The 20,529-nt window shown below is 44.9% G+C and overlaps 1 protein-coding gene across 1 annotated transcript in view; it reads left to right on the plus strand.

Annotated features, from left to right (window-relative positions):
* Positions 1-1,679: 1,679 nt before the first annotated feature.
* The window catches only part of LOC149454407 (1-phosphatidylinositol 4,5-bisphosphate phosphodiesterase beta-1-like), a gene marked incomplete at its 5' end in the record, with an annotated part of 211,017 nt that continues 192,167 nt past the window's right edge, over positions 1,680-20,529 (plus strand). Inside the window, 3 exons of the mRNA XM_089687595.1 lie at positions 1,680-1,753; positions 10,324-10,420; positions 15,386-15,470. Coding sequence (XP_089543721.1) covers positions 1,680-1,753; positions 10,324-10,420; positions 15,386-15,470 — 256 coding nt within the window. The remainder of the gene's footprint in view (positions 1,754-10,323; positions 10,421-15,385; positions 15,471-20,529) is intronic.

Raw genomic sequence — 20,529 nt, forward strand, 5'->3', positions numbered from 1 at the left:
GGTGATCAAAGGGTTAACTGTGTGCTGTTTTACTAGGGAGACATGCTGTGCAGAGAGATAAAAAGCAGCATGTCCTTGCTGACAGGAAAGAGACCTGTGTTGTTTACACACGTTTTTCCCTGTCAGCTTTGCCAGCAATCACCGAGAGCCGGCCGGGAATCGCTGGCCGAGACCCAGTGATTGACATCCCCAGCTGCCAATAGCGGCGTGGGCAGGGCGGCGCGCACGTTCTTGTGAACCCCCCACCCAGGGATGCAAGTCATGTAAATATATGTGATTTTGCGCAGCCGTGCCGCCCTATAGCAGTACTTCTACTATAGGGTGGATGGCAAGTTTAACCCCTCGCCTACAGGGCACTTATACCCCCATCCTGTCCAGGCCAATTTTCAGCTTTCAGCACTGTCACACTTTGACAATTGCGCGGTCATGCAACACTGTACTCATATGAAATTTTTATCATTTTTTTGAGAAAGATAGAGCTTTCTTTTGGTGGTATTTAATCAGCTCTTGGTTTTTTTATTTTTTGCTAAACAAACCAAAAACCACTGAAAATTTTGAAAAAAAAATTTTTCTTAGTTTTTGTTATAAAATTTTGTAAATAAGTGATTTTTTTCCTTCACTGATGTGCGCTAATGAGGCTGCAGTGATGGGCACTGATAGGCTGCACTGATGGACACTGATAAGTGACACTGAGGGGCACTGATGAGGAGACACTGGTAGGTGGCACTGATGGGTATTGGCAGGCATCACTGATGAGCACTGATGAGGAGACACTGGTAGGTGGCACTGATGAGGAGACACTGGTAGGTGGCACTGATGGGCACTGATGAGGAGACACTGGTAGGTGGCACTGATGGGCACTGATGAGGAGACACTGGTAGGTGGCACTGATGGGTATTGACAGGCATCACTGATGGGCACTGATGAGGAGGCACATGTAGGTGGCACTGATGGGTATTGACAGGCATCACTGATGGGCACTGAAAGGCAGCACTCATATATGGCACTGATAGGTGGCACTGATGGACACTGATAGGTGGCACTGAGGGCCACTGATGAGGAGACACTGGTAGGTGGCACTGATGGGCACCGATGAGGAGACACTGGTAGGTGGCACTGATGGGCACTTATGAGGAGACACTGGTAGGTGGCACTGATGGGCACTGATGAGGAGACACTGGTAGGTGGCACTGATGGGTATTGACAGGCATCACTGATGGGCACTGAAAGGCAGCTCTCATATATGGCACTGATAGGTGACACTGATGGACACTGACAGGTGGCACTTCTGGGGCTACACAGATCATCAGGGCATACTGATCATCAGTGCTCTGATGATCAGTGCACATGTCCCCTCTGAGTAATGCCGATTACCGGCTCTCCTCTCCTCTGTCAGTGTGACAGCTCGTGAGCAGAGAAATTCCGATAACCGGCATTTCCCCATCTACATGCACGGTGAGAATGGGAGGACGTCATATGACATCCTCCCAGACCGAGAGAACCGCCTTGCGCCCGTCGTTACCTTATATGGCGGGCGGGAGGCAGTTTATAAAAAAAAGTTATGCCCATTTTTGTATTACTTTCACTACATTATTTGTACTTTTAAAATATCATAAAAAATATTACAAATGTAAACAGAAGGGTAGGCCTATAATCTGTGCTGCTCTCATGTTTTTCAGGTGAAGCTGACATTGAAAGTGATGAAGATGACGATGACGATGATGATGATTGTAAGAAATCTTCCATGGATGAGGTGAGACTCTTTGTAATGCAATTATTTGTATATAGTTACATAGTTAGTCTGGCTGAAAAAAGACAAAAGTCCATCCAGTTCAACCATTAAAAAAAAAAAAAGTTATAATCCTACACCCACAGTTGATTCAGAAGAAGGCAAAAAACCCAGCAAAGCACGATCCAATCTGCTCCTGCAGGGGAAAAAATTCCTTCCTGATCCCCCGAGAGGCAATCAGATATTCCCTGGATCAACTTTACCTATAAATGTTATATCCAGTTATATTCTGTGTATCCAAGAAATAATCCAGGACTTTTTTAGACCTTGTTTCCTGTTTTAGACTTTGCTTCCTTGGTGACATGTATATATACAGTTGCAAGAAAAAGTATGTGAACCCCTTGGGACTTGGGATTTTTCCTTTTTATTTTTTTACACCTTGTTTGCTTGTTACAGTGATGATCACTGTAACAGCAATCGTTTGAACTATCATGAATGGCATTCACTCATGACTCGTTTACTATTGTGATGCTGTGATTGGCCCACAGCTATCACATGGTACAGGGTGCTGTGATTGGCCCAGGTACCATGTGATCACACACAGTAGAAAACAATGATGTCATAAATGCATTCCACTTATGACTTTTGTGTCATGTGATTCAGTGGACACAGCGACTGCAGAGCATGCCAGGGTAGGCATGCAGTCAGGGGCGGACTGACAACTCATGGGGCCCCCGGGCAATAGGGGATCATGGGGCCCCTGTGTCCTTGCCCAAACTCAAAAAAGCCTATGAAAAAGGTACCAGGGGCATCTCTTGGGGCCCCCTACTGACCCCGGGCCCTCAGGCAGTGCCCGAGTTTCTAAATGGTCAGTCCGCCCCTACATGAGCACTGCTACGACGCGGTACCTGAAGGAGCCGCCTCCAGCAGTAAATGTACTGTTGATGGTCAGCAAGTGGGTAAAGAACAGGGTAAGAAAAGTCAGGGATAAGATTAGTTGTCAATGGGGGTTGATTTACTAAAACTAGAGAGTGCAAAATCTGGTTCATCTCTGCATAGAAACCAATCAGCTTCCAAGTTTTTTTTTTTTTGTCAAATCTTAAAGTGGTTCTAAAGCCGTGAGTTTTTTTTACCTTAATGCATTCTACCTGAGTCCGATCTGATCCAGCGATGTGCATGAGAGCAGAGGCTCTCGCTGCTGTCTCCCTCCTCACTGGGCAGATTGATAGCAGCGGAAGTCATTTGCTCCCGCTGCTGTCAATCAAATGATGTGACGAGGGAGTGGGGGGCGGGGTTGATCAGCCCAGTCTGTGTCAATAGATGCAAACAGGGTGGCTCAAGAGCGAGCCTGCATAGATGCCATCATTGAAAGCGGCTTACCAATGTTCACCACCAATGAAAGGAACACTGTCCCAAGTCCCCCTTGATGGACTTTAACTGAGACTGGAAAATTAGTTCAAGGGTTCCTCTGGGGTAAAAAGGTTGAGAAAGTCTGATATAGAGGATTCTGGTATACAGTGGGGAAAATAATATGTTCGTTCCTAACCCCAGAAACTACTAAACAACTCATTCACTCCCTCATTATCTCACGTCTGGACTACTGCAACTCCCTCCTCACTGGCCTACCTCATCACAGGCTATTCCCGTTTCAGTCTATCCTGAACTCAGCGGCCAGACTCATCCACCTTACCAACCGCTCCGTATCCGCCACACCCCTCCGCCAATCCCTCCACTGGCTTCCGATTGCCCAACGCATAAAATTCAAACTACTAACATTGACGTACAAAGCTATCCATAACGCTGCCCCAAACTACCTCACCGACCTGATACCCAAATACCACCCTACCCATAATCTTCGCTCCTCACAAGACCTCCTACTCTCCAGTTCCCTGGTCTCCTCCTCCCACGCCCGACTCCAGGACTTCTCCAGGTCTTCCCCCATCCTCTGGAACTCACTACCCCAATCCATCAGACTGTCATCTACCCTCCTCACCTTTAGGCGCACCCTGAAAACCCATCTCTTCAGGGAAGCCTACCCCGCCCTCACCTAACAGCCGATCTCCTCCACTCCTCCTACCACTCCATCCCCCACAGCCATTTCCTCCTGTACCACTATCCCCTCCCTCCTAGATTGTAAGCTCCAAGGAGCAGGGCCCTCGAACCCCTTGTGTATTGTATTGTTACTGTTTTGTCTCATGTACTGTCCCCCACTGTAATGTACAGCGCTGAGCAAACCTTTTGGCGCTATATAAATACTGTATTATTATTATTATTATACAGTATTTATAAAGCGCCGATAGTTCGCTCAGCGCTGTACATTACAAAGGGGGACAGAACATGTGACAGAACAATGACAATACAATGCAAAACATGAGGGGATCGAGGGCCCTGCTCTTTCGCGCTTACAATCTAGGAGATATATAATACAGTGGGGAAAATAATTCTTTAATCCCCCTGCAGATTTTGTTTGCCCACTTAAAAAGAAATAAAGGGTCTATCATTTTTATCATAGGTGTATTTTAAATGATAGAGAAAGAATATCAACAAAAAATCCAGAAAAACACACAATACAAATGTTATAAATGGAGTTGCAGTTCAGCGAGTAAAATAAGTATTTGATTCCCAAGCAAAACATTATTATTATTATTATTATTATTATTATTATACAGTATTTATATAGCACTAAAGGGTTTGCTCAGCGCTGTACATGACTTCATACTTGGTGGAGGAACCCTTGTTGGCACGCACAGAAGTAAGACGTTTCTTGTAGTATGTTCCCAGGTTTGCACACATCTCAGGAGGAATTTTGGCCCACTCTTCTTTACAGATCTTCTCTAAATCCTTAAGGTTTCTTGGCTGACGTTTGGCAACTCGAACTTTCAGCTTTCTCCATAAATTTTCAATAGGATTAATGGCTGGAGACTGGCTAGGCCACTCCATGACCTTAATGTGCTTCTTCTTGAGCCGCTCCTTTGTTGCCTTGGCCGTGTGTTTTGAGTCATTGTCATGCTGGAACGCCCATTCACAAACCCATCTTCAGTGTTCTGGCTGAGGGAAGAAGGTTCTCACCCAAGATCTTACAAAACATGGCCCCGTCTATTGGCCCCTCAATGCGGCAAAGCCGGCCTGTACATCTAGCAGAGAAACAGCCCCAAAGCATAATGTTTCCACCTCCGTGCTTGACTGTAGGGATGGTGTTCTTAGGGTCATAAGTATTTTTCTTCCTCCAAACACAGCAAGTCAAGTTAATGCCAAAGAGCTCAATTTTGGTCTCATCTGACCACAGCACTTTCTCCCAATCCTTCTCTGAATTATTTAGATGTTCACTGGCAAACTTCAGATGGGCCTGTACTTGTGCCTTCCAAGGCAGCGGATTGTATTACCAATGGTTTGCTTGGTGACTTTGGTCCCAACTGTCTTGAGATAATTCACAACCTCCTCCCGTGCAGTTCTGGGCTGATCCCTCATTGTTCTCATGATCATCCTTACACCATGAGGCGAAACCTTGCATGGAGCTCCAGACCGAGGGCGATTGATGGTTATTTTTTATTTATTCCTTTAGCAAATAGTCGCTCCAACAGTTGTCTCCTTCTCACCAAACGTCTTGCTGATGGTCTTGTAGCCCATTCTAGCCTTGTGCAGGTCTACAATCTTGTCCCTGACGTCCTATGACAGCTCTTTGGTCTTGCCCATGGTGGTGATGGGGTTTGAAAGGAAGAAAGAGATTCTGTGGATAGGTGTCTTTTATAAACATAGTGTATTGTCGTTAGGAGCTCCTTCTTAAATTGACAGGACTAATCTGTGTACTACATGAGCATATAGCCAGTCTGTGGGAGCCAGAATTATTGTTGATTGGTAGGGGATCAAATACTTATTTTACTCACTGAACTGCAACTCAATTAATAACATTTGTATAATTGATATCATCTGTTTTTTATGGATTTTTTGGTTGATACTCTGTCTCTATAATTTAAAATACACCTATAAAAATTATAGACCCTTCATTTCTTTGTAAGTGGGCAAACTTAGAAAATCTGCAGGGGATCAAAGAATTATTTTCCCCACTGTATCTCCTTCACTCTTTATAAAATGTGTAAAATTAGTATCATACTGACATCTAGTGGTTCAAACCTGAAAATACTCCTGCTGACTTTGCTTTATAGCAGGGGTCTCCAAACTTTCTAAGCAAAGGTCCATATTACCTTCATTTAGACTTTTGGGGGCCGAACTGTGGCCAGTGGGAGTAGAAAATATCCTGTGTCACTGGAATTAAATAATGCTTTAGGCTTGGTAGTCAGTGGGGGTAAGAAAATTACACAGTGCCAGTGGTCAGTAGGAGAAGAAATAATGCCTCATCATTGCTATCAGTGGGAGGAATAGTGCCCCATCATTGGTGTTAGTGGAAGGAATAGTGCCCCATCATTGGTGTCAGTGGGAGGAATAGTGCCCCATCATTGGTGTTAGTGGAAGGAATAGTGCCCCATCATTGGTATCAGTGGGAGGAATGGTGCCTCATCATTGGAGTCAGTGGAAGGAATAATGCCCCATCATTGGTGTCAGTGGAAGGAATGGTGCCTCATCATTGGAGTCAGTGGGAGGATTAGTGCCCCATCATTGGAGTCAGTAGGAGGAATAGGGCCCCATCATTGGTATCAGTGGGAGGAATAATGCCCCATCATTGGTGTCAGTGGGAGGAATAGTGCCCCATCATTGGTATCAGTGGGAGGAATAGTGCCCCATCATTGGTATCAGTGGGAGGAATAATGCCCCATCATTGGTGTTAGTGGAAGGAATGGTGCCTCATCATTGGTGTCAGTGGAAGGAATGGTGCCTCATCATTGGAGTCAGTGGAAGGAATAATGCCCCATCATTGGTGTCAGTGGAAGGAATGGTGCCTCATCATTGGAGTCAGTGGGAGGAATAGTGCCCCATCATTGGTGTTAGTGGAAGGAATGGTACCTCATCATTGGAGTCAGTGGAAGGAATAATGCCCCATCATTAGTGTTAGTGGAAGGAATGGTGCCTCATCATTGGTGTCAGTGGAAGGAATGGTGCCTCATCATTGGAGTCAGTGGAAGGAATAATGCCCCATCATTGGTGTCAGTGGAAGGAATGGTGCCTCATCATTGGAGTCAGTGGGAGGAATAGTGCCCCATCATTGGTGTTAGTGGAAGGAATGGTGCCTCATCATTGGAGTCAGTGGGAGGAATAGTGCCTCATCATTGGAGTCAGTGGGAGGAATAGTGCCTCATCATTGGTGTCAGTGGAAGGAATGGTGCCTCATCATTGAAGCCAGTGGAAGGAATAATGCCCCATCATTGGTGTTAGTGGAAGGTATGGTGCCTCATCATTGGTGTCAGTGGAAGGAATGGTGCCTCATCATTGGAGTCAGTGGGAGGAATAATGCCCCATCATAGGTATCAGTGGGAGGAATAGTGCCCCATCATTGGTATCAGTGGGAGGAATAGTGCCCCATCATTGGTATCAGTGGGAGGAATAGTGCCCCATCATTGGTGTTAGTGGAAGGAATGGTACCTCATCATTGGTGTCAGTGGAAGGAATGGTGCCTCATCATTGGAGTCAGTGGGAGGAATAATGCCCCATCATTGGTATCAGTGGGAGGAATAATGCCCCACCATTGGTATCAGTGGGAGGAATAGTGCCCCATCATTGGTGTTAGTGGAAGGAATGGTGCCTCATCATTGGAGTCAGTGGAAGGAATAGTGCCCCATCATTGGTGTTAGTGGAAGGAATGGTGCCTCATCATTGGAGTGAGTGGAAGGAATGGTGCCTCATCCTTGGAGTCAGTGGAGGGAATGGTGCCCCATTATTGGTGTCAGTGGAAGGAATGGTGCCTCATCATTGGTGTCAGTGGAAGGAATGGTGCCTCATCATTGGAGTCAGTGGAAGGAATGGTGCCTCATCATTGGAGTCAGTGGGAGGAATAGTGCCTCATCATTGGAGTCAGTGGGAGGAATAATGCCCCATCATTGGTGTTTAGAATTAGGAGGAGATGATGAGTGCAGTGATAAGGGGAGGACAGAAGTGAGGGTGATATATACAGATTGTATATAGAAGAAGAGAAGAGGGGTGAAGGAAACAGGGTTTAAGGAGAAAGGCCACAACAGAGAGGAAGGAGAGCTGAGTGGGGCAGTGAGGTATTTTACAAAGTAGTTTGCTGTAGGTTATAACTTCATGCAATCACTGAAGTGCAAGAACAGAAGTGCCACTTAATTAACAAACTCCACTTTATTGGAAGAACCACAACATGCTTCCCCTTGGCATGTGTCCACCATAAAGGTGGTCTTGTTTTATTTTGTGGTGGGTGAGGATGGAATTTGCCAATTGATCAATCAGGAATTAATATCAGGCACACGGCCATCACTGCAAACTTTTCACACCACCATCAAACTGCAAGAGGACCAAAAGGGCAGAGTTGTAAAGACCAAGATCAGCCCATAATTTAGGTGAGAGACTTGAAAACAAAATAAACATCACAATAATGTGAACAGAGTTACAGATGGATGTGAAGCAGCAGCAACATAAATGCAAGGTCTACCATAAATCTCACAGCATGCACACCTGAGGCTGTCAGTCACAGGCTGTGTGCTGGAGGGGGCCATCTCCTGGGATGGTCTGGTGTCAGCATAGACTGTCAGAAGCAGGGGCGGATTGACAACTCATGGGGCCCCCGGGCAATAGGGGATCATGGGGCCCCTGTGTCCTTGCCAAAACTCAAAAAAGCCTATGAAAAAGGTACCAGGGGCATCTCATGGGGCCCCCTACTGACCCCGGGCCCTCGGGCAGTGCCCGAGTTTCCAAATGATCAGTCCGCCCCTGGTCAGAAGTGACTTATAGCAGAGGAATGAGGGTTGTTTCACACCAGGAATTGCACAGGAACAAGTTGCTCGTTCCTGTGTGATTCGCATGCTTTGCAGCGTGGTGCGGTTTGAGCCCATTCATTTTTATTGCACTTGACCACACCAAAAGTAGTGCATGCGTTACTTAAAAAAACGCACCGCAACCCTATGGTATGGTACTTCTGTACTACGCAATCCAGCACAGATAAAAGCACTGCGTTTGCAATCTGCATTTGGGGTGTCATTAAATTACCATTCACACCCTCTGCAGATTGCAACTGCAGTGCATTTGAAACGCAGTGCAGGAAATACACATAGAACGTGGGTTTCCCACACCGTGTTCTGGTGTGAACTGGCACTGAGAGAGGAGACAGAAATCACACTAAGTGCTTTGGATTGAGCTAAGTACACACAATAGAGGGATGTGCTTTGTTCATTTTTCATTTCAGAGCTTTACAACCACTTTAATGCCAACGTACAAATTGTACCAGAACCCAAGATAACTCATTACCATTTTGCTTTCACACTGCTGCAACGCAAAAACGCGGTAAAAACTCCAATGCGTTTTTGCTACATTTCCGATGCATTTTCCGGGTGCCTATTACCCAGCATACACCTGTGAAACTTGTACATGTGACTCAAAAAATGCACAAAAAACGCAACATAGGTGCGTTTTTGCTTCATTTTCTATTCGTGTCATTGTGGACCTGCATTTTGGTGTGGTTATCCAAAAGATGCATCAAGTAGGACTTTTCAAATTGCACAGCACCCTGGTGTGAACAGTCCCAAAGGATTTGAAAGGGATTGTGTTCCTCCTGCATGTTTAGCACGGTAAAAGCACATTAGTGTGAAAGCAGTCGTATGTTACCATTCCGTATTATGGTATGATATGATGCCCTCAAATGATGACGCATACGAAAATGCATATCACTACACATGCATTGCCACAGTGCCTAGATGGGTGTGACGGGAGTGACTTTGGGTGGGGGGCCCATGGAACACAGCCCCCTTTGGAGAGGTGGGGAGACCCCTGTCTCAGCTCCCCATATCCCTATTATGTGTAAGTCACCCTGTGCCTGTTAGGGGTACAGGGTGATCTGTCCTAATATTGGGGTGGGGGGTTGTTCATTGTTTAATGCCACATGGCTGTCCCATTGTTCTATTGTGTGTCTTGCTTGGGAGCAAACTATTATGGGATGTATGTGTTTGTGTATTGGCTTGGTGGGGGGTGTCAGCTGTGTGTCTCTTGTTACTAGATTTGGTTTGCCCCACCCTGTGTCCTTATGCAGGGAGGTGGGTTGTTCCCTTGAATGTATATATCTTGTGTCTGTGTTAAAATAAAGCCGTCCATTTCCTGTTTTAATACAAATCTGGTGCTGTCTTGTATGGTCAGCGGTGGTGTCCGTGGATCTGTGTTCGGACAGGGAATCGGGAGTCTAACGGAAATACCCTAGTGCAGACTGGGTCGGTTCCATTAAAATGGGGCTCAAGGCACTCTCGATAATTGGAAAGAATACTTTGTAATATACTTTGGTTCAGCAGATAGGTCAAGTTCAGTTAGTATCCAAGAAAGGAAAGAGCGCCCTGCATTTTCAGTGGAAAATTCCAAATACCCGCCATATTTCATCAACCTGACAACGGTAATCTGAAATCTGGACGGCTTTGTGTCAGCGGCACATCATCATCATCGCCATTGGCTCTGAATGAGGCTAAATGACTTCTTTGTAATTATAGGGCACAGCTGGAAACGAAGCCAGCGCCACGGAGGAGATGTCTAACCTGGTGAACTACATCCAGCCTGTCAAGTTTGAGACTTTTGAGATCTCTAAAAGTAAGTGACAAGACCAGAACACACGGCAAGTGACGCAACATCCGGGGGCAGGCGGGAGGCAGATCATACACCTGCTCCATGCTGGGTGTCATTTATTTATTTATTTCAGGTACTTATATATCGCCATCAATTTACGCAGCACTTTACATATATATTGTACATTCACATCAGTCCCTAACCCTCAAGGGGCGTACAATCTAAGGTCCCTAACCCTCAAGGGGTGTACAATCTTAGGTCCCCAACCCTCAAGGGGCGTACACTCTATGGTCCCTAACTCACATTCATATACAAGGGCCAATTTAGATAGGATCCAATTAACCTACCAGCATGTCTTTGGAGTGTGGGAGGAAACCGGAGTACCCGGAGGAAACCCACACAGGCACAGGGAGAACATGCAAACTCCAGGCAGGAGGTGCCATGGTTGGGATTCATTTCTGAGACACATACACTATGGAACAAGTTCTAAAACAGTATTAAACTCAATAACAAACATTTTTTATATTGCAGCTTTCCAATTCTTAGATGTGATGGCTGCATTTGTTTTCTTTTTTATCCTTTCTTTCTTCTATTTTCATCTGGTGATCCAGCCAGTACGTCTGTTGTTTTTCAACAGAACAAGCTCTCTTGTAGTTACAGGGATGAGACAAACCATTTACAACTGGCAGGGGTGCTTACAATGATCAATGTTTATATATTTATGTAAAAGCATTATCCCCAAAGGAATTGTCTGCTGTAACTGATTAGAAAGTGTGAGCTGGAGTTTGGCTTCATTTTATTAGTATATCTAAATCTGCTAGTATATTTAACACCCGCCCCCAGACTTACAATGCTGCTGTCTAAAGGTGCCCCCTGTGCCCCTTCATCCAGACTGAGGGTGCACTAATACAGGAGGTTTGTTGCTGGCCAGATCACCCAATGAAAAAAGACTAAAAAAAGTAAACTAGTGCAGCCACCACATCTAATGATTGATAGGCTGCAATATATTACATTGCCACCCCTATGAAGGTGCAGGAATTGGGGTGATCTGAGGTGTGAAGGTGCAGGAATTGGGGTGATCTGAGGTATGATGGTGCAAGAGTTGGGGTGATCTAGGGTGTAAAGTGGACCTAGAGCCTCCTGGATCACCTTTATCGAAAAGCCCCTTGCCAGCTGGTAAAGCCAGTACCACGTTCACAGCTGCAGCAGCAGTGAGCTTGATCCAATCACTACCATGCTGTCTTTATATGTACCTTGGTAAACAAGTGATTAAAGGAATTTATTGTTAATAAATTAATAACAGCAAATTAATAACAATAAAAACGCATGCACAGACATCCCGCAGGGCCAGGTCCCTTAGACCTCCAAGGGAAATTGAAAAAAAGAATAACTCCACCCTTAATAACGTATTAATGAAATAGAGACAGGTAGTCAGCATGTTTCAGGGGCCAAAAATCGCCCTTCATCAGGGCTACTTCTCATGGGGGAAGGTCCGCTTTAATGGTTTATCTCTGAGCAGGCGACATCTTTAATTTCCTGCGGTAGTAGAAGCCTCTTATTACCATCCAAACATCGACTCTGGAATGTTTTACGGGATATTTTAGGTCGTCTCTGTTTTCTGTCTAGGTGACTTTCAGAAGCCGGTGGAGAGAACCTATTCCTGCTAGCTGTCAATGTGTGACACCAGAAATATGTTGGATAAAATTCAGTCTATGTGTAAAATAATCATAAGGCATCGTTCAGTCCCTGAGCATTCCTGGAAGATGAATCTCTGGATACGCAGTGTCCCTAGGTGACAGGATGATCGAGAGCCCGGCTTGGCTGGACGCTGACATAATGTAGCAATGATGCATTGTAGGCACTTCTCGTGACATCTCATATGAGCTACGAGGAGCGGAAACATTTGTAGAACAGGCTCTACACAGGGATACTCAACCTGATTGGATTTTCCATGTTTTTTTTAATAGTGGTTTTGTGTTTCTTAAGGGCTTCTATCCTTAGGACATCTTACAATTTGACTCCATTGGCAGGGGACACCAAACTTTCAAAGGGCCACATTTACTGTCCTTCAGACTTTAGGAGGGGGGGAGTGTGGCCAGCAGAAGTAGAAAATGCATTTACATTAGTGGGAGTTAATAATGCCCCATGATTGGTGTCAGTCCGAGGAATAGTGCCCCATCATGGGTGTCAGTGGGAGCAATCATACCCCATTTTTTATGTCAATTGGAGGAATAATGCCCCATCATTGGTGTCAGTGGGAGGAATAGTGTCGTATCATTGGTGTCAGTGGGAGGAATAGTGCCCCATCATTGGTGTCAGTGGGAGGAATAGTGTCCCATCATTGGTGTTAGTGGGAGGAATAGTGCCCCATCATTGGTGTTAGTGGGAGGAATAGTGCCCCATCATTGATGTCAGTGGGAGGAATAGTGTCCCATCATTGGTGTCAGTGGGAGGAATAGTGCCCCATCATTGGTGTCAGTGGGAGGAATAGTGCCCCATCATTGGTGTCAGTGGGAGGAAAAATGCCCCATCATTGGTGTCAGTGGGAGGAATAGTGCCCCATCATTGGTGTCAGTAGGAGGAATAGTGCCTCATCATTAGTGTCAGTGGGAGGAATAGTGCCCCATCATTGGTGTTAGTGGGAGGAATAGTACCCCATCATTGGTATCAGGGGAAGGAATAGCGCCCCATCATTGGTGTTAATGGGAGGAATAGTGTCCCATCATTGGTATCAGTGGGAGGAATAGCGCCCCATCATTGGTATCAGTGGGAGGAATAGTGCCCCATCATTGGTATCAGTGGGAGGAATAGTGCCCCATCATTGGTGTCAGTGGGAGGAATAGTGCCCCATCATTGGTGTCAGTGGGAGGAATAGTGCCCCATCATTGGTATCAGTGGGAGGAATAATACCCCATCATTGGTATCAGGGGAAGGAATAGTGCCCCATCATTGGTGTTAATGGGAGGAATAGTGCCCCATCATTGGTATCAGTGGGAGGAATAGTGCCCCATCATTGGTATCAGTGGGAGGAATAGTGTCCCATCATTGGTGTCAGTGGGAGGAATAGTGTCCCATCATTGGTATCAGTGGGAGGAATAGTGCCCCATCATTGGTATCAGTGGGAGGAATAGTGTCCCATCATTGGTGTCAGTGGGAGGAATAGTCCCCCATCATTGGTGTCAGTGGGAGGAATAGTGCCCCATCATTGGTGTCAGTGGGAGGAATAGTGCCCCATCATTGGTATCAGTGGGAGGAATAGTGTCCCATCATTGGTGTCAGTGGGAGGAATAGTCCCCCATCATTGGTGTCAGTGGGAGGAATAGTGCTCCATCATTGATGTCAGTGGGAGGAATAGTGCCCCATTGTTGTTGTTGTTGTCAATGAGAATAACAGTGCCCCATTGTTGGTGTCAGTGGAAGGAATAGTGCTGCATCCTTGGCGTCAGTGCGAGGACCATTTTTGGTATTAGGGGGAGAAATAGTACCCCATCGTTGGTGTCAAATGGAAGATTTGCACCCCATCATTGATGTCAGTAGGAAGAACAATGGCCCATCACTGGTGTCAGTGGGAGGCATAGCGTCCCATCATTGATGTCAGTGGGAGGAATAGTACCTCATTGTTGGTGTCAGTGGGAGGAATCGTACCCCATCGTTGACGCCAGTGGGAGGAATAGTGTCCCATCCTTGGTTTCAGTGGGAGGAATAGTGTCCCATCCTTGGTTTCAGTGGGAGGAATAGTGTCCGATCATAGTGTCAGTGGGAGGAATAGTGCTGCATTCTTGTCAGTAGGAGGGATAATGCCCCATCATTGATGTCAGTGGGAGGAATAGTGCCCCATTGTTGGTGTCAGTGGGAGGAATGGTACCCTATTGTTGATGTCAGTGGGAAGAATAGTGTCCCTTCGTTGGTGTCAGTGGGGAGGAATAGTGCCCCATCATTGGTGTCAGTGGGAGGAATAGTGCCCCATTGTTGGTGTCAGTGGGAAGAATCAAACCCCATCATTGACGTCAGTGGGAGGAATAGTGTCCCAACATTAGTGTCAGTGGGAGGAATAGTGCCTCATTGTTGATGTCAGTGGGAGGAATAGTGCCTCATTGTTGATGTCAGTGGGAGGAATCGTACTCCATCCTTGATGTCAGTGGGAGGAATCGTACTCCATCCTTGATGTCAGTGGGAGGAATAGTGCCCCATCATTGATGTCAGTGGGAGGAATAGTGTCCCATTGTTGGTGTCAGTGGGAAGAATAGTGTCCCTACCTTGGTGTCAGTGGGAGGAATAGCATACCATCATTGATGTCAGTTGGGAGGAATAGTGCCCCTTTGTTGGTTTCAGTGGGAAGAATCAAACCCCATCGTTGACGTCAGTGGGGGGGAATAGTGTTGGGGGGAATAGTGTCCCATCGTTGGTGTCAATGAGAGGAATAGTGTCCCATCGTTAGTGTCAGTGGGAGGAATAGTGTCCCATCGTTAGTGTCAGTGGGAGGAATAGTGCCCCATCATTGGTGTTAGTGGGAGGAATAGTGTCCCATCGTTAGTGTCAGTGGGAGGAATAGTGCCAAGGCCTGGATAAGGGCAAGCAAAGGACCACTTCTGGCCCTCAGATCACAGTTTGAAATAATTTTCAGGTCTCGGGGGAACCCCTACTAAGATTAGTTCATTGGAGGGTCATTGTTAAACTGCCCCTCGCATTGGTGGTCAGAATTGCCACCCCTATAGTCAGCTAAAACGTTCATTGATGTCAGCTTGCTGGCTCAGCCAAGTGGTGTTGACGTTGGAAGTATACAGGCACCACCATATGGGAGGTCAATTTGCCACAGAGCAGGATTCCTAGGGTTCCATGGACCCCTGGTAGAGAATGGCTGCTATATATCTGGTGCCGGGAGGTTCTATAAAATGGTTTCAACTGTTGATCTTTTTGATAATTGAAAATAATGTATATATGTCTTAATGATTACCAGGATTGATGCGATCTCTCTTTTTTTTTTCTACAGAAAAAAACAAAAGCTATGAAATGTCCTCCTTTGTGGAAACCAAGGGACTTGAGCAGCTAACAAAATCCCCCGTAGAATTTGTAGAGTATCCTTTGTAATCTTTACAACTTTTTCCACTTAGCAGAGGACTGAGGGCATGTGGCAACAATAAGGTACGTCCCGCATTGTAGGAGTTAGGGTTCGGGATAAGGGTTAAGAATTAAGGTGAAGATGGGGTTATGTAAATTTAATAGGGTCTATTTATGAAACAAAATTGCTATCATGAATAATCACCATAAGGTGTGCAATTTGTTTATCTCCTATGATTGTCAGCCCCATCTACTGGCCATAATGTGGTATTTTCCTGAAATACCTCAACCAGGCCAATGCTGCATTAGGGCCAATAGATGGAGCCGTCAGTCATAGGAAATAAACAAATTACACACATTGCAATGATTATCCATGACAGCTATGTGAATATCTCGAGCATCTTCCTTTTTTTTTTTTTTTTTAAATAGACCCCAAAGCATATGTTTAGGCAATTTTTTTTAAAGTACATATTTGTAACACATGCACATTTCCATATGTTTTCTCCCCTTACAAATACCTCAATACAGAAAACAAACTGTGTAGTCAGTTTCAGTGTATACAGTATATATGTACACTATATTACCAAAATTATTGGGCCCGCCCTCCATATCATGTGATTCAGGTGTTCCAATCCCCTCCATGGACACAGGTGTATACAATCAAGCAAAAAAAGGGGGATTTGTGAAAAGAAATTCACAGAAAAAGCGGCTACATAATGAACAGAACGTGACACTCAGAAAAATTTCCAAAAATTATGCTTTATTACACATATATAAATATGACATATGGGCATTCGCCCTGGTTTACCATCACCTCAGTATGAGACAATACACACAGACCTAAAACCATATAAAATGACACCAAGACCGGTCTAAATGCATGTGCAAAAGAAAAAATGACTACAGGAGTCTAATGTCCCTGTAGCACAGACACATAGGTGAACACTTCCCAAAAGAGGTGTATCCAAAAATTATACCATAGGCATACCATAATATTGAATATTATAAATAGAACAATACCATTATGGTGAATTCCAATCAGGGAATCCAAAAATTGTACTATGGATATAAATATCACATGTATGCAATGCAGCAAGCACAATATGCGTCAAAAAGAGAACAACAAGCCTCAGGCCTGTATGGAGGGAGACATAAATGTCAAATATATGATGCAATACATTCCTGTGCCGGCACAAGTGGTTGGGGCCCATTCATCTGTAATATAAACAGCTGTATCCTAGAGCTCTCGAATGAAAATATGCCCCATTTATTCCCAGGGTGGAAGAAAAGATGCAAAAAACAGCACTCTGCTTAAAATGGTATCTTCACCACTATATGTGGACTACACTCCACCTTTCGTAGGAAAAAACAGGACACATCCCAAAAGATCTTCTGCCTGTTGAGATGTATGTGGTATATCCTGTATCCTATACAAAGCACCATGATGTCCCCATCCTGTAGTGAGACAAATAATATGTGGGAAGTCACTGACAGAGTTTACACTCAATAAGATATATAGGTCATATAGATCACAGAGGACCATATATCTAATGTCCTGTAACAGTCCACTCACCACCTGTGCTGTGGGTATTAGGAATGAAAGAGATGTCCTTCATGGATACTGCCATACACGGCCACAGAGGCCAAGGAACCACCGCTGACATCCGCCGATATACCGCGGGTTCCAGCCCCTTCTTGGCGCTTGTGCTGCTCACACTTGCCTCATGGCATGTGGCGTGCGTTCCACCTAATGCGCATGACCGGAAGTGACGTATCTGACGTATGACGTCATACGTCAGATACGTCACTTCCGGTCATGTGCATTAGGTGGAACGCACGCTGACCCACAAGGAGGAAGCCATCTTCACATGCCATGAGGCAAGTGTGAGCAGCACAAGCGCCAAGAAGGGGCTGGAACCCGCGGTATATCGGCGGATGTCAGCGGTGGTTCCTTGGCCTCTGTGGCCGTGTATGGCAGTATCCATGAAGGACATCTCTTTCATTCCTAATACCCACAGCACAGGTGGTGAGTGGACTGTTACAGGACATTAGATATATGGTCCTCTGTGATCTATATGACCTATATATCTTATTGAGTGTAAACTCTGTCAGTGACTTCCCACATATTATTTGTCTCACTACAGGATGGGGACATCATGGTGCTTTGTATAGGATACAGGATATACCACATACATCTCAACAGGCAGAAGATCTTTTGGGATGTGTCCTGTTTTTTCCTACGAAAGGTGGAGTGTAGTCCACATATAGTGGTGAAGATACCATTTTAAGCAGAGTGCTGTTTTTTGCATCTTTTCTTCCACCCTGGGAATAAATGGGGCATATTTTCATTCGAGAGCTCTAGGATACAGCTGTTTATATTACAGATGAATGGGCCCCAACCACTTGTGCCGGCACAGGAATGTATTGCATCACATATTTGACATTTATGTCTCCCTCCATACAGGCCTGAGGCTTGTTGTTCTCTTTTTGACGCATATTGTGCTTGCTGCATTGCATACATGTGATATTTATATCCATAGTACAATTTTTGGATTCCCTGATTGGGATTCACCATAATGGTATTGTTCTATTTATAATATTCAATATTATGGTATGCCTATGGTATAATTTTTGGATACACCTCTTTTGGGAAGTGTTCACCTATGTGTCTGTGCTACAGGGACATTAGACTCCTGTAGTCATTTTTTCTGTTGCACATGCATTTAGACCGGTCTTGGTGTCATTTTATATGGTTTTAGGTCTATGTGTATTGTCTCATACTGAGGTGATGGTAAACCAGGGCGAAAGCCCATATGTCATATTTATATATGTGTAATAAAGCATAATTTTTGGAAATTTTTCTGAGTGTCACGTTCTGTTCATTATGTAGCCGCTTTTTCTGTGAATTTCTTTTCACAAATCCCCCTTTTTTTGAATGCCTCTTTTGGCTACTGAATGGAGACCAAATATTGGGTGACATGATAATTCATTTGACAACCTCTTAATAACTACCTTTAATGTATACAATCAAGCCCCTAGGCATGCAGACTGCTTCTACAAACATTGGTGAAAGAATGGGTCGCTCTCAGGAGCTCAGTGACTCCAAGCGTGGTCCCGTGATAGGTGGTCACCTGTGCAATAAGTCCATCCGTGACATTTCCTGGCTACTAAATATTCCACGCTCAACTGTTAGTGGGATTATAACAAAGTGGAAGCAACTGGGAACAACAGCAACTCAGCCACCAAGTGGTAGGCCACGTCACATGACAGAGCGGGGTCAGCGCATGCTGAAGCGCACAGTGCGCAGAAGTCGCCAACTGTCTGCAGAGTCAATAGCTAAACACCTCCAAACTTGGTGTGGCCTTCAGATGAGCCCAACAACAGTGTGTAGAGAGCTTCATGGAATGGGTTTCCATGGCCGAGCAGCTGCATCCAAGCCTTCCATCACCAAGTGCAATGCAAAGCATCGAATGCCGTGGTGTAAAGCACGCTGCCACTGGACTCTAGAGCAGTGGAGACGTGTTCTGTGGAGTGACCAATCACGCTTCTCTGTCTGGCAATCCGATCGACATGTCTGGGTTTGGCAGTTGCCAGGAGAACGGTACTTGCCTGACGGCATTGTGCCGAGTGTAAAGTTTGGTGGAGGGGGAATTATGGTGTGGGGTGGCTTTTCAGGGGTGGGCTTGGCCCCCTAGTTCCGGTGAAGGGAACTCTTAAGGCGTCAGCATACCAAGACATTTTGGACAATTTCATGCTCCCAACTTTGTGGGAAGAGTTTGGGGATGGCCCCTTCCTGTTCCAACATGACTGCACACCAGTGCACAAAGCAAGGTCCATAAAGACATGGAGGAGCCAGTTTGGGGTGGAGGAACTTGACTGACCTGCACAGAGTCCTGACCTCAACCCCATAGAACACCTTTGGGATGAATTAGAGCGGAGACCGCGATCCAGGCCTTCTCGTCCAATACTTTTAGCAATATAGTGTGTGTGTATGTGTATATATATAATTTTTTTTTTTTAATTTATAAAAAAAATGCTGCCTGAAACACTGAACTTTATTTTATTTTCTTTCTGCAAAGCATTTTTTCTTCAATGGTTTTTTAAAGTCATTGGTATTGGGTCTGTGGGGGGCTGACAATAAAAGTACCTTCTACTTTTGTGGAGGGTCCCCTTTAATAGACATATAAAGGGGTTTTATGAAAGCTGGAGAGTGCAAAATCTGGTGCTGCTGTGCATGGTAGCCAATCGGCTTTGAACGTCAGCTTGTTCACTTAACCACTTCAAGTCCGGGCTCTTTCACCACCTTCCTGTCCAGGACATTTTTCAGCTTTCATCGCTCTCACAATTTGAATGCCAAATACTCAGGTTTGCAACACTGTACCCAAATGACATTTTATTATTTTTTTGAGACAGAGCTTTCTTTTGGTGGTATTTAATCACCACTGTTTTTTTTATTTTTTGTTATATAGATAAAAAAGACCAAAATTTTGAAAAAAAAACGCGTTCTTCTTATAAAGTGTTGCAAATAAATAATCTCTGTTCATAAATCTAGGCCAAAATGTACTCTGCTACCTTTTTTGGTAACAAATAACCTAAATCAGTATATAGAAAAAAATTATATTGATTATAATTTTTTTTATTTTGTTTTACATTTTTATTTATTTATTTTACATTATTTATGTGTTTATTTATTTTTTACATACCATCACTCTAGCAGTACAGTGTCACCATAGACACTGTACTACCTCTGGGGGGGGGGGTGATCAGGATTTTTTTTTTTATGCCAATCAGCCATTGAAAAATACTGTGAGACCTGTGATTAGTTACAGCTTATCACATGGTACCAGGCTGCTGTGAATGGCCTTGTACCATGTGATCTCTGTGATTAATCACAGTGCTCACAGTAATAAACAATGATACCAGGAAATTACATCTTGTTTAACCACTTTCTGTCCGGCCCAAGTACATAAACGGCCGGATGGGAGCAGTGCCGAAGCGGGTTGCCGTTTATAAATGGCCCCCGCATTCACTGCCTGTGCGCGCTCCCTGTGTCCGAGACCGATCATTGTACTCTGG

The sequence above is a fragment of the Staurois parvus genome, unplaced genomic scaffold, assembly GCF_062004578.1.
Source record: "Staurois parvus isolate SC_StPar_1 unplaced genomic scaffold, SC_StPar_1.0 ptg000431l, whole genome shotgun sequence".
NCBI lineage: Eukaryota > Metazoa > Chordata > Amphibia > Anura > Ranidae > Staurois > Staurois parvus.